Raw genomic sequence first — 13,455 nt, 5'->3', positions numbered from 1 at the left:
CTTCATTATAGGAAACATGACTGCAAAGAAAGAAGGAGAAAAAAAGGTGACAGTGCGATCCAGCCAAGTTAATAATAGAGGTTTTACTGCAGCATAATTTGAAGCAGCATTCTTTAATAGCTAAACCATAAATTAAAACACCACTAATCTCTGATGTTGGCAAGGTTTCCTTAAGCCGATGCGTATATTTAAAGTGTAGCTTGTCTCTCTGCATCATTAGAGTTCTTGCCAAGAGTAGCCTTTCGAAATTAAGAGCAATTTTAAAAGAAAAGTGTCTTGACCTCACTAGAGGCTGCTACACACTCAGCAATATTTCATCTGCTCCTCTCACCTCCCCATCCCTCCAGAGGAACGTAATGCAGAATGCTGAACTTACTAAAAAACGGCTGTAAAGCTGAAACATGCTCTGATGTGACAGAGTGCATCCAGCTTCATAAACATAAACTGAAGAGTGGAGCTTTGAGAGACTGGGTTAATTGTCTGGTCACTTTCTCTCATTCTGTGTATTCTTAGTTGTCCAAGAAAGCTGTCTGCCTCTGAAAACTCTACAGCTGATGACTTCCAAATCATTACTGCCAGGCCTGTCTTATCCCCAGAACGCCAGGCTTATAGAACCTGTGGCTTCTTTGAACCTACACTTGGATTATTTAAAAGCTATCTCAAAGTATTAAGGTCAACATAGAACTCATGCAATTACTCCCTAAATTTGCCTCCCTTCTCCACTGGTCTTTTCCATCTCAGCAAACTGTTCCACATCCACACAATTGCTTAAGTCAAAAACCCAGGTGCTATTCTTGATTCTTTTTGTTCTTTCATACCCTACATGTCATCTAACAACAAGTTCTGTTGGATCTACTTCCAAAATAAATCACAAGTGCACCCAGTCCTCTCCAATGACCTTCCCCACGCCATCACATCTGTTGCTTGCCAGAAGTTTTGTTACCGGTCTACCTACTTCTACTACTGCCCTCTATAATCCACTCATGGCAATGGCAGGGTGATCTTTCAAAATCATAAATCGGATCGTATCACTCTCCAGTTTAAAACCCCTTCCTAGCACACCTAGTTTTAAAAAAAAGCCTATCGTTAAACTTAGTATAAAATCTGATTCTCTTATCCATGCATGAAAGGCCTAACAAAATCTGGCCCCAGCCCACCACTCTGATTCATCTTGTACCACAGCCAACTCCAACTACCCCACGGAGATCATGTAGGAGCTCTGTGGACCAGCTGTGCCATCTGCCCAGAATGCTCTGACCCCAAGCCTTTGCATGTTGTGCTGCTTCTTACTATTCAGTTATCAGTTTTTAAAAGATTCATCTCCTCAGAAAAGCCTTCCTGTTTTTGAAATCTAAAGCAGCCAACCACAATATCTAGTAAAACAGCATATGCGTTTACCCTCTGACACATCAATCCACGTACAGGTATGTAACCCAAAGAAACACTGGCAAAAACATGACAGTGACAACCAGACATTAGATGGCTCCTGCTGGAAGCATACACTACGACCAATGAAATAATCTTGAAATGCAAACATACACACACACACACACACACACACAAATCTGATCAATCTTATTTTGATCTAACTAACAATCCACGGGAAATCTAAGGGGCAGAGCAACATGCAATCACCAAAATCTAAAATATAAATATGGGGAACTAACCAGGATAAATGATCCATTTTTTCCAACAAAATAAATTACAAGGGGGAAAAAAAACACATGGAAGAGGAACTAATAGATTAAAAGAAATTTAAGAGAGAAATAATCCAATTCTGACCCTTATTTGGATCCAGATTAAAAAATACTTTAGACAATTGGTTTAAGAAGATGTGGTATATATACACAATGGAATATTACTCAGCCATAAAAAATAATGAAATATTACCATTTGCAGTAACATGGATGGACCTAGAGATTATCATACTAAGTGAATTAAGTCAGAAAGAGAAAGGGAAATATTATATGATATCATTTATGTGAGGAATCTAAAAATGAGTACAAATGAATCTACATACAAAATAGAAACAGACTCACAGACATAGAAAACAAACTTACAGTTACCAAAGGGGAAAGAGAGGAAGGGAAGAATAAATCAGGAGTATTGGATTAACAGATAAACACTACTGTACATAAAATAAACAACAAGGATTTACTATATAGCACAGGGAACTGTATTCAACATCTTATAATAACCTATAATGGAAAATAACCTGACAAACTATACATATATATATATATGTATGTGTGTGTGTGTGTGTGTGTGTGTGTAAATAAATAAATAAATATATAAAAAACTGAATTACTTCGCTGTATACCTGAAACTAACACAATATTGTATATTAACTCTACTTCAATTTTAAAAAATACTGTTAAAATAACTGGTCAAGTTGAAACCTTATATGTTCCAATATATGAGATTATTGTTAGAACTGTTTAGTAAGAACAGTATTCTGAATAAGTGTTTAAAGTGAGTGCATATCTTTTAGAAATACATACTAAAACAGTTATGGATGAATGGTATAACGTGGGGATTTGCTTCACAGGTAAGGGCAGGAAAATGGGTAGGAGTACAGCTGAAACACGAGCTAGTAATTTTTGAAGCTGGTAATGGATGGATGGGGTTCATTACATCAGTCTCTCTACTTCTGTATATATTTGAAGTTTTCCATAGTAAAAGTGTAGTTGAAAGCCAACCAATTACTCACTATAACAGTATTTTATTTCTCAGCATATTAAAGTTACTATGTAGTGAGCACTACATTCATTTTCTGTTGACGGTCTACCTCTCACTAAAATATAAGCTTTTTATATGTGAGAGCAAATGCTTAGTCTTTACTGCTCTTATCCCCAATACCTAGAACAGTGCCAGGAATCTTGATTAATATTTCTGACTGAATAAATAAAACATCCGGGACCTCCTGCAGAATTTTAGAAGATTGTAATTGCACCGTGGCCAACAAAGCAGAATGAGAACGTGCCCAACACTAGCCGGCAGGGGCTTACCTTCACCTCAATGAAGTCAGGGTTCCCCAGGGACACCAGCTTGGCATAGGCCTGGAGTTCATCCACGTTCCATGCTTTCACCAGAGTCAGCCTATAGACAGTACGTTGTTGCTAAAACAGAGGAAAACACAACTTTGTTTTTATCACCTAGGAAGATTTTCCAATTTCTTAAACCCATAGGTGAAACCTGGCATGAACTTCTATTTATTGAAGTTGCATTTTGTAGAAAGATGAAAAAAACGTAAACAATGTCATAAGACTCCCAGAAGCCTTATAAAGGCACAGACATTGGTATATTTTTCTTCTCTCACTTACAGTATCAAACACTAGATAAGACACCCAAAAGGTTCTTAACAAATACCCTGAATTCCATTTAGTTAGAAATAGTAAATTGACCCAACAGTTTAGATTGGTGAAAATTAATTCACATAACCTTCAGGCTTTCAGGTATCAATTGCTCAAAGTTATTTACAGTAAGGATTTCTAATCACTCTTGTCCTCTTTCCTGCTTCCTCATTATTTAATGATCTCTACTTGGCAGAAAAGGCACATTGATGAACTGTCAATGTTGCTATTTGTTTACCATGTAACAAAAGAGGTATTGATCTTCTGAAAAGCCATTAGACAACAGTCATGCAAGCCTTTAAAAGCTTTATACCTTTGACTTTGTAGCTCCCTTCCAGGACCCTAGACAAATTACTAAAAGTTCAAAGACTTATTCAAACATCTCAAAACAACGTGATTAATGATAGTTTAAAATCTACAAGAAGAGTGGGGGCAGAACCTGTAACTTGCCTTTAACCAATAGAATATGGCAAAGATGATGTGACACGTGTAGTTATGTACACATGATTACATCCATCTGTAGCAAGTTCCTGGGTAGTATCCATGCTGCTAAACCTCAAACCATGCTTTAAGTAGTAAGGCTCAAAATACGCAAGAGAAAAACAAAGTGAAGTAAGACGTGAACAAAATGATACCAATCTCTCTCTACATGCACCCCAGTGTTCACAGCAGCATTATTTACAATCGCCAAGATATGAAAGCAACCTAAAGTCCACCAACAGATGAACGGATAAAAATGTGGTGTGTGTGTGTGTGTGTATATATATATATATATATATACACACACACACACACACACACACACATATACACACAATGGAATACTACTCAGCCATAAAAAAGAATGAAATTTTGCCATTTGCAACAACATGGTTGGACTTGGAGGGCATTATGCTAAGTGAAATAAGTCAGACAGAGAAAGACAAATACTTTATGATATCACTTATATGTGGAATATAAAAATTACAACAAACTAGTGAATATAACAAAAAAGAGACTCAGATATAAAGAACAAATTAGTAGTTACCAATGGGGAGAGGGGAGGGGGGAGACGCAAGATAGGGGTAGGGGATTAAGAAGTATAAACTATTATATATAAAATAAGCTACAAGGATATATTGTACAACACAGGAAATATAGCCAATATTTTATAATAACTATAAATGGAGTATAACCTTTAAAATTTGTGAATCACTATACTGTACACCTGAAACATATAATATTGTACATCAACTATACTTCAATTTAAAAAAATGTCGGGCTTCCCTGGTGGCGCAGTGGTTGAGAGTCTGCCTGCCAATGCATGGGACGAGGGTTCATGCCCCGGTCTGGGAAGATCCCACATGCCGTGGAGCAGCTAGGCCCGTGAGCCATGGCCGCTGAGCCTGCGCATCCGGAGCCTGTGCTCCGCAACGGGAGAGGCCACAACAGTGAGAGGCCCGCGTACCGCAAAAAAAAAAAAAAAAGAAAAGAAAAGAAAAAAAGAATGCCAATCTCTCTACTTTTGCTCATGTCTGAAGATAACCTAGGGATGAACAGTATTAGGCAGCCATATCAGAAAATGTACTCAAAACTTATTTTTAAAATGCAGTGTATAATGCACAAAAAGAAATCTTCCAGATTCCCTTCACATAGCTAGAATTCACCCAATGCCAAAACCTAACAAAAATGGTAGAGAAGTGCAGGCCAATCTCACTTGTACTTATATATGCAAAAATCTTACAGAAATTTTAGCAAATGAAATTCAGCATTATGTTAAAAATTCTAGAAATGCAAAGATGATTCAATATTAGACTATATATTAATACAATTCATCACGTCAATAGGTCAACACAGAAAAGTTATACAATCACCTTATAGACACACAAAGACATTTCGTATCATTTAAAGCCCATCCCTGATTTTAAAACAGAATGAACAACTGAAAAACCATTTGGTAAACTCAAAAATTAAAAAACACATCCTTAACATAAAGAAAACACTCTCCAGTCAATAGTCCATGTCATTCTTAGAGATGTAAAAAATAGAGGCATTTCTATTTAATCAGAATAACAGCAGAATGTCCACTCTATTATTTTTATAAACACTTCCCTGAAAGTTAAAATCAAAGCAATAAGGCAAGAACAAGAATAAGTGGATAGGGCTTCCTTGGTGGCGCAGTGGTTGGGAGTCCGCCTGCCAATGCAGGGGACACGGGTTTGCGCCCCGGTCCGGGAGGATCCCACGTGCCGCAGAGCGGCTGGGCCCGTGAGCCATGGCCGCTGAGCCTGCGCGTCCAGAGCCTGGGCTCCACAATGGGAGAGGCCACGACAGTGAGAGGCCCGCGTAACGCAAAAAAAAAAAAAAAAAAAAAAAAGAATAAGTGGATAGTATACAAAAAACAATTACTTGCAAATGATATAGCTGGCTTCTTGGAAACCTAAGAAAATCAACCTAAGAAAATCAGATTAAGTACAATTGGTCAGTTACCAAATAAAAATAGAAAAATGAGCAGCTTTCCTAGCATAGAGCAGTGCGGTAAATGTGGACTCTGAGCCCAGACTGAATCCCAGACCACATACTAGCCATCTTTAACTCTGTCTCAGTTTCTATCTGTGCAAAATGGGAGTTTACACAGGATTAAAAGTGTCCATCTACATAACGCTTAGAACCATGTTGGCAGCAGTAAGTCATACTAAATATTAGCTATTATATGCCATATGTATGGTACATATATACTTATATGTACAACTACAAAATGCAAGGCAAAGAAAATTCTACTTCAACTCTAAAATATATCTATAAAATACTTGCATGATTATTTATGAAATAACATGGAGAGTGAAAAAAGTAAATATTTCTGAGACCATAAAAAACTAGCCTACATGGACAGCCATGATAGATTTCTAAATATAATGTAATTCCAACGGGAGTTTAAAATTCCTTTCAACAAATAAACTGGCAATGATACCAACAATAACAATAGCAAGAGTTAGCAATGAGTCAGCCCTTACTATGTGCCAGCTGTTGTTGTGTTTAACATCTTAGCAAAGATTCCAATATTTGTCTCATCTTTGCAACAAATCTTACAAAATAGGTTTATTAGCTTCACATTACAGATATGAAATAGAGGCCTAGTGCTGCTAAGTGAATTTCCCAAAGTTACACAGTTGGAAAGCAGCAAAGCTGGGATATGAACCCAAGCAGAATGAATCCAAGGCAGACTCTCTCTCTTGTTGCTTAACCTTTTCAAATTGTGAAAGAAATCATACAAAGAGAAACATACATAAAACACGAATGGACAGCCCAAGGGATTAACACAAAGAAAATATTCATCACCCAGTCACCATCCATTGCCTTTACCCCAAAGCTATCTAATATCCTGACTTCAACATTAAAGTTTAGGTTTTTGCCTGTGTTTGAAATTTATATACATGGAACCATAGACTTTTTTGCATCTTGCTTCTGTCATACAACACTGTGTTTGTAACGTTCATCCATGTTGCTGCATGCTGAGATTTGTTCATTTTCTTCGTTATCTAATATTCCATTATATAAATATACAATAATTTATTCAACCGTTCCCCCATTGATAGACATCTAGATTATTTCCAGTTTTTAGTTATTATAAAATGCTGTTCTCTCTCGTAACACTAGAGTTTAGTTCTTCCTGCTTTAGGGAATTTTATGAAATGCTATTATGACATATTCTTCTATGTCTGGCTTCTTTCACTGAAATTCTTTCACTGAGTTTGATGGTGACTTTAGCTTCAGATATGTTTTTGCTGCTGTTTAGTACTCCAGTATATGAAAATACTTACATTAGTGAAAGTTGTTGGTTCGTTGGTTTTTTTCCCCAGTTTGGGTCTCTTACAAAATAGCATTGCTATGACTGTTACTGTACCTGACTCCCGATGGATGTTTCTTGAATGTTCCTAAGAGTGGAAATGCTGGATCACAGGATGTGCAGATACTGCTAAATTGGTTTCCAAAGTCATTTCACCATACTTGCACCTGCAGTGGATCAGAGTTCCAGCTGCTTCTCTTCTTCACCAACACTTGTTGTTAGTCTTTTAAACTTTAGCCATTCCTGCACTGTCCTATTTTGTATTTGCCCGTTTACTGATGAAGTTGAGTATGTTTTTGGCCATTCTGATCTCTTCTTTTGTGAAGTACTTGTTCAAATGTTTTGAATATTTCTTTATTGGGATAGCTGTCTTTTTACTACTGGGTTTTTCAAATTCTTTATGTATTCTGGCTGTAAGAATGCTGTTATAATTGTATTAGAAATATTTTCATCCACTTGATGGCTTTCCTTTCTGATTTCTTCATATCTTTTGATCAACAGATATAACTAATTTTAGTACATTTACCTTTTATCTATAGCCTACTAATGTTCAGATTGTTAAGGACAACGAAAAGCACTATGGGGTTACTAAAAAAGAAATGTCATTAGATTTTATTTCAAATTATGAAATTCACATTCTGGGTTTCACTGTGTCTGTAGGGAGCCTGCTCGATAGGATGGTTTTGGAGACTTTAAAGTCTGTTTAAAATTAGTTAAAGCAGTTCCTAAAGTCTATAGAAGAAAGTTGTGTTATACTCCAGTTAGATCAAATTAAAACAAAAACTGAGTACAGATGTTGCTTGAGAGGCGAGAGCTGGAATTTCCTTTGCAAAGGACATACTTAACACTTTATTTTATCCTTCTTTTAGATTAAAAAAAAAGAAAGAAAAAATTGGAGTACAAACTGGATTGTATTGTAGTAATTTAATTTGAATAAAACCTATTTTTTTCCCCAGTTTGGGGATTTACTTAGTAATTTTAATTTGCATAGGTTCTGGTCAGTTATTACTGCAGGATTTTCTGAATGTGGCATATTATCTAGTAGGGACAGGGTTCGTGTAATACTACAGAATACAAAAATGAAGATCAAAGTATCCAATTCAGGCAAAAAGTTTAGCTACTTTCTGTTCAGGCTACAATGTGACTTGTAAAATGTCACAATGAGATTTGTAAAAAAGTGTCAAGTAGCTGGCATGTTATAATTTCATGTATTTTCTGTTTAATTTGAGAGTCTAGGACTTTTTTCCCCCAGTGGTAGTAACAAACACAATAAAATGGGAGGGAGGGGTGGATCTGAAAGTAACATCACAATCAATGTGCAGCTAGGCTGTGCAGCAAGAAACCTAGACGTTAACCTCTAGAATTCAGACCAGATCTCTGTGACAGAGTTTAAATTTGGGTTTTAACTTATGTTTGTTTCTTAGAGGGAAGCAATACACGGACTGAAAATATTGGGTTGGCCAAAAAGTTCTTTCGGGGTGGTACGGAAGAACCTGAACGAACTTTTTGGCCAATCCAATACATGGAGTGAAAATTGAGGTCAAAATTCCAAAGGTAAATGTTAAATGCTTATCAAAGGGAAGTGAGGGAAAAAAGGATTAAGTACAAAGTAGAAAAAGTCTGAGTAGTTAGGAAGGAGGAGAGAAAAGAGGAAAAAAGTATAAGATGAGGAAAAGAGTACATAGTAGCAATTAAGCTACTGGGCTCTGGAGTCAGCTGTGTGAGCTCAGGCATGCTCTCTGTGCCTCTGTAAAACAGGAAGAGTAACAGTATCTATATCTCATAGTATTGCTGTAAAATTAAAAGAACTAAAACAAATAAAGAACTTAGAACACAGCCTGGAAGATAGAAAACTATGAATAAATTTTAGCTACCATCATCACCACCACCAGCAGCAGTTACACACATTCATTTGTTCACACAGATATCAGTTCAACCAACAGTCACCAGGTCCCACTGTACACCAGGTATAATACTAGATGCTAGAGATACAGCAGTGAACAAGCAACCAACGTACCGACTGTTGTATAATCTACATTTTATTCTAGTAAACGAACAAAACCAAAGTCAGAAAAGAAATTAGCAACAATGGTTAATACCAAAAGAGGAGAGGAACCAGGAAACCAGCAAGGTAAGACTCCACCACTCCTGCCTGGCTCCTCAAAGGGACGGAAATCCAAAAAGGAGGGGATATGTGTATACATATGGCTGATTCACTTTGCTGTACAGCAGAAACTAACACAACACTGTAAAGCAACTATATCCCAATTAAAAAACAAAAAAACAAATTGAATGCTGACCGAGTCATATCATGCTTGTCAAAAAATTAATTCTAAACTCTTTAAAACAAACAAAAAAACCTTAAAATTGAAACAATCCCTCACTGACGACCATTGTTTCTAAAAGCAAAGGAATATATATTGCCTCTACTAGAAATTGGGCAATGAATCTTTCAAAGTTCTTAGAAAGCATACTTATTCTTAAAATGGCTTTACTTAACTAAATTTTTTACTGTTCGTGGGAGACAAAACAAAATGTGTCAATCTGATATGTCAAATAAGCAAAGAATTAGAAAATAAATTCAAAGATATAATTCATGATGCAGCCAAATGAAGTATTCTTTATAATCAAAGAAGACAAGCAGGAAAATTATTATAGAATTACTTCCAAAATAAATTAACTAAGTAACCAACCAAATTAAACTGTAATGAATAACTGAAAATGTAGATCAAAGAAAGAGGGCAAAGACAATGTTATAAGACTCAGTGAAGAAAATCCAACCCAACAGGAAAAGAAATCATAGAAGGAAACACATCAAGCCATTAATAGTGCTTACTTCTGAGGATGAGAAGTAAGAGAAGGGTTGTAGGTTTATTATTTACATTTCTCTTTAAAGACCTGTAGAACACCATGAAACGTTCAACATATTCATTACGAAAATCTCAGGAAAGGAGAGAGAAAATGGCAAAAAATAATACTTGAAAACAAAATGGCCAAAACTTCCAAAATTTGATGAAAAACATGAGTCTACACATTGAAGAAGCACAACGAACTTCAAGTAGGATAAACTCAAAGAGATGCACACTGAGATATATTATAATCAAACTGTCAAAAGACAGAGAGAATCTTGAAAGCAGCAAAAGAGAAGTGACTTGTCATGTACAGGGATCCTTGATAAGATCAGAGCCTATTTCTCACCATCAACCATAACAGTCAGGAGACAGCAGGATGACATATTTAAATTGCTGAAAGAAAAAAACTATCAACGAAGAATTCTACATCTGGTAAAACTATACTTCAAAAATAAAGGAGAGGGACTTCCCTGGTGGCACAGTGGTTAAGAATCCACCTGCCAATGCAGGGGACATGGGTTCAAGCCCTGGTTGGGGAAGATCCCACATGCTGCGGAGCAGCTAAGCCAGTGCGCCACAACTACTGAGCCTGCGCTCTAGAGCCCGCAAGCCACAACTACTGAGCCCACATGCTACAACTACTGAAGCCCGTGCTCCACAACAAGAGAAGCCACCGCAATGCGAAGCCTGCGCACCGCAACGAAAAGTAGCCCCCGCTCGCTGCAACTAGAGAAAGCCCACACGCAGCAACAAAGACCCAATGCAGCAATAAATAAATAAAGTCATTTCCAGATAAACAAAAGCTCAGGGAGTTCATCATTAGCAGAACTGCCACAGAAGAAATGCTAAAGGGAATGCTTCAGGATGACATGAAAGGACACCAGACAGCAACCTGAAATCATGAGTAAAAAACTGTGATAAAGATAACTAAATATGTAAATGTGAAAGCCAGTATTTTCTATTTTTGGTTTCTAATTCCTTTTTTTATTCCTATGTGATTTAAAACACATATACCTAAAACAATAATTATAAATCTATGTTAATGGGCATGCAATGTATAAAACGTAATCTGTGAAATTAACAACGTAAGGAGGAAGACAGAAAATGAGGGGCTTAAAAAAAAAATAACTTATAAGCTTTTGCACAGCAAAAGAAACCAGAAACAAACCAAAATGAAAATCAAAACTACAATGAGGTATCACCTCATGCTGGTCAGAATGGCGATCATCAGAAAGTCTACAAATATTAAATGCTAAAGAGGGTGTGGAGAAAAGGGAACCCTTCCACACTGTTGATGGGAATGTAACGTGGTGCAGCCACTGTAGAGAACAGTATGGAGTTTCCTTTAAAAACTAAAAATAGAGTTACCATATGATCCAGCATCCCACTCCTGGGCATATATCTGGGAAAGATGAAAACTCTAATTCGAAAAGATACATGCACACCAATGTTCATAGTAGCAGTATTCACAATAGCCAAGACATGGTAGCAACCTAAATGTCCATCGATAGACGAATGGATAAAGAAGATGTGGTATCCATCTTATTGAATGGATGGAATCCATAAAATGGAATATTACTCAGCCATAAAAAAGAATGAAATACTGCCATTTGCAGCAACATGGATGGACCTAGAGATTATCATACTAAGTGAAGTAAGTCAGACAAAGAAAGACAAATATATGATATCAATTACATGTGGAATCAGAAAATGTAATACAAATCAATTTATTTACAAAACAGAAGCAGACTCACAGACATAGAAAACAAACTTATGGTTACGAAAGGGGAAAGGGGAGGGGGAGGGGTAAATTAGGAGTATGGGATTAAAAGATATAAACTACTACATATAAAACAGATAAGCAACAAGGATACATTGTATAGCACAAACAATTATAGCCATTATCTTGTAATAACTTATAACGGAGTATAATCTACAAACATACTGAATGACTCTACTGTAAAACTAAAATATATTGTAGGGGCTTCCCTGGTGGCGCAGTGGTTGAGAGTCTGCCTGCCGATGCAGGGGACATGGGTTCGTGCCCCGGTCCGGGAAGATCCCACGTGCCGCAGAGCAGCTAGGCCCATGAGCCATGGCCGCTGAGCCTGCACGTCCGGAGCCTGTGCTCCGCAACGGGAGAGGCCACAACAGTGAGAGGCCTGCATACCGCAAAAAAATTATATATATATATATATATATATATATATATATATATATATATATATATAAATAAAATAAATCAACTACACTTCAATATAAAAATCCTATTAGAAAATTTAAAAATATACGCAAAGTGCTGGGAGGAGGCATTCCATTTTTAATATGTCCTTATGCGTTAAATACACAAGTATTTGCAGATAAAATGATACTATTTATCTGATTTGAAATATTCCAATGCTTCCCCACCCCCCAAAAATTGGGAAGACAGATGAAACATGAAATGTAGAATGCTGATAACTGCTTACACAGGAATTCCCTCCATTATTCTCTCTTCTCTTGAATGTTTTAAAAATCCATAATAAAAAAGTTTAAAAATATGCAGTTATGAGTTAGAATTCTGCCACTTCTAATTAGGCAGCTTTCAGTGTTACATATTCTGGATGAGGTTATTACATCCGAGGACTACAGCTCTTAATTTCAACAATTTATCTTGACAGTTGCAATTCAAGACGAACTCGAGTTGAGGCTGTGTCAAAACAAGAAAAAATGGTCTCCTAAAATATGGTTCTGAGTTACTAGTAATCAAAGAAATGCAAATTGAAGCAGTAATGAGGTACCATTTTGGCTTATCAGATTGGCAAAGATATTTTTAAATAGCAATATTCAATACTGCCTAGAGAACAGCAAGACAGACACTCATTCACTGATGATAAAAGCATAATTCAGTACAAACATTTTGGGAATTACATGGCAACATGATTAAAGAATCTGAAAAGTATCCAAATATGTTGATCCAATAATTGCATTTCTAAAGATTTTAAGGCTTTGGAAATGATAAAATTTGTGGACAAATACTGATGAATAAGAATGTTCATTCCAGCTTTATTTATAATAATGAGATATTATAAATATGTCAATCCCAAGAAATAGCTATATGTTCAATCCCAAGAAATAGCTAGATGATTTATGATACAGCTATTTAACTAACACTAAAGATGATTATTTCAAAACAGAGGTTATGAATTCCAACATGGCGGAGAAACACATTCTTAACAATAAGAGAGCTCAATGCAGATGTGATTCTCAGAAAGGGGAAGGAAGGGGGTGGGAGACCTGTTTTTTTCTATACCCTTGCTCCCACTGAGGATAATTGTTTTAGAAGAATGTTTAATAATGAGGGGTAATTTTTATGTAATAGCATTGAATTTTTAAAAAGCTAAAAACAAAACTGTACACATACCATAGTATTAATGACATAAAT

At 36.3% G+C, this 13,455-nt stretch overlaps 1 protein-coding gene across 4 annotated transcripts in view; it reads right to left on the bottom strand.

Annotated features, from left to right (window-relative positions):
- TYW1 (tRNA-yW synthesizing protein 1 homolog) overlaps positions 1 to 13,455 on the bottom strand; it is a 222,014-nt gene that overhangs the window by 93,599 nt on the left and 114,960 nt on the right. For all 4 annotated transcript variants that reach the window (XM_060032201.1, XM_060032199.1, XM_060032200.1 and 1 more), the window contains one exon: positions 3,009 to 3,119. In XM_060032201.1, coding sequence (XP_059888184.1) covers positions 3,009 to 3,119 — 111 coding nt within the window. The remainder of the gene's footprint in view (positions 1 to 3,008; positions 3,120 to 13,455) is intronic.

This window comes from Delphinus delphis, chromosome 15 (genome assembly GCF_949987515.2).
Source record: "Delphinus delphis chromosome 15, mDelDel1.2, whole genome shotgun sequence".
Classification (NCBI taxonomy): Eukaryota; Metazoa; Chordata; class Mammalia; order Artiodactyla; family Delphinidae; genus Delphinus; species Delphinus delphis.
This window is presented reverse-complemented; position numbering and strand designations above follow the sequence as displayed.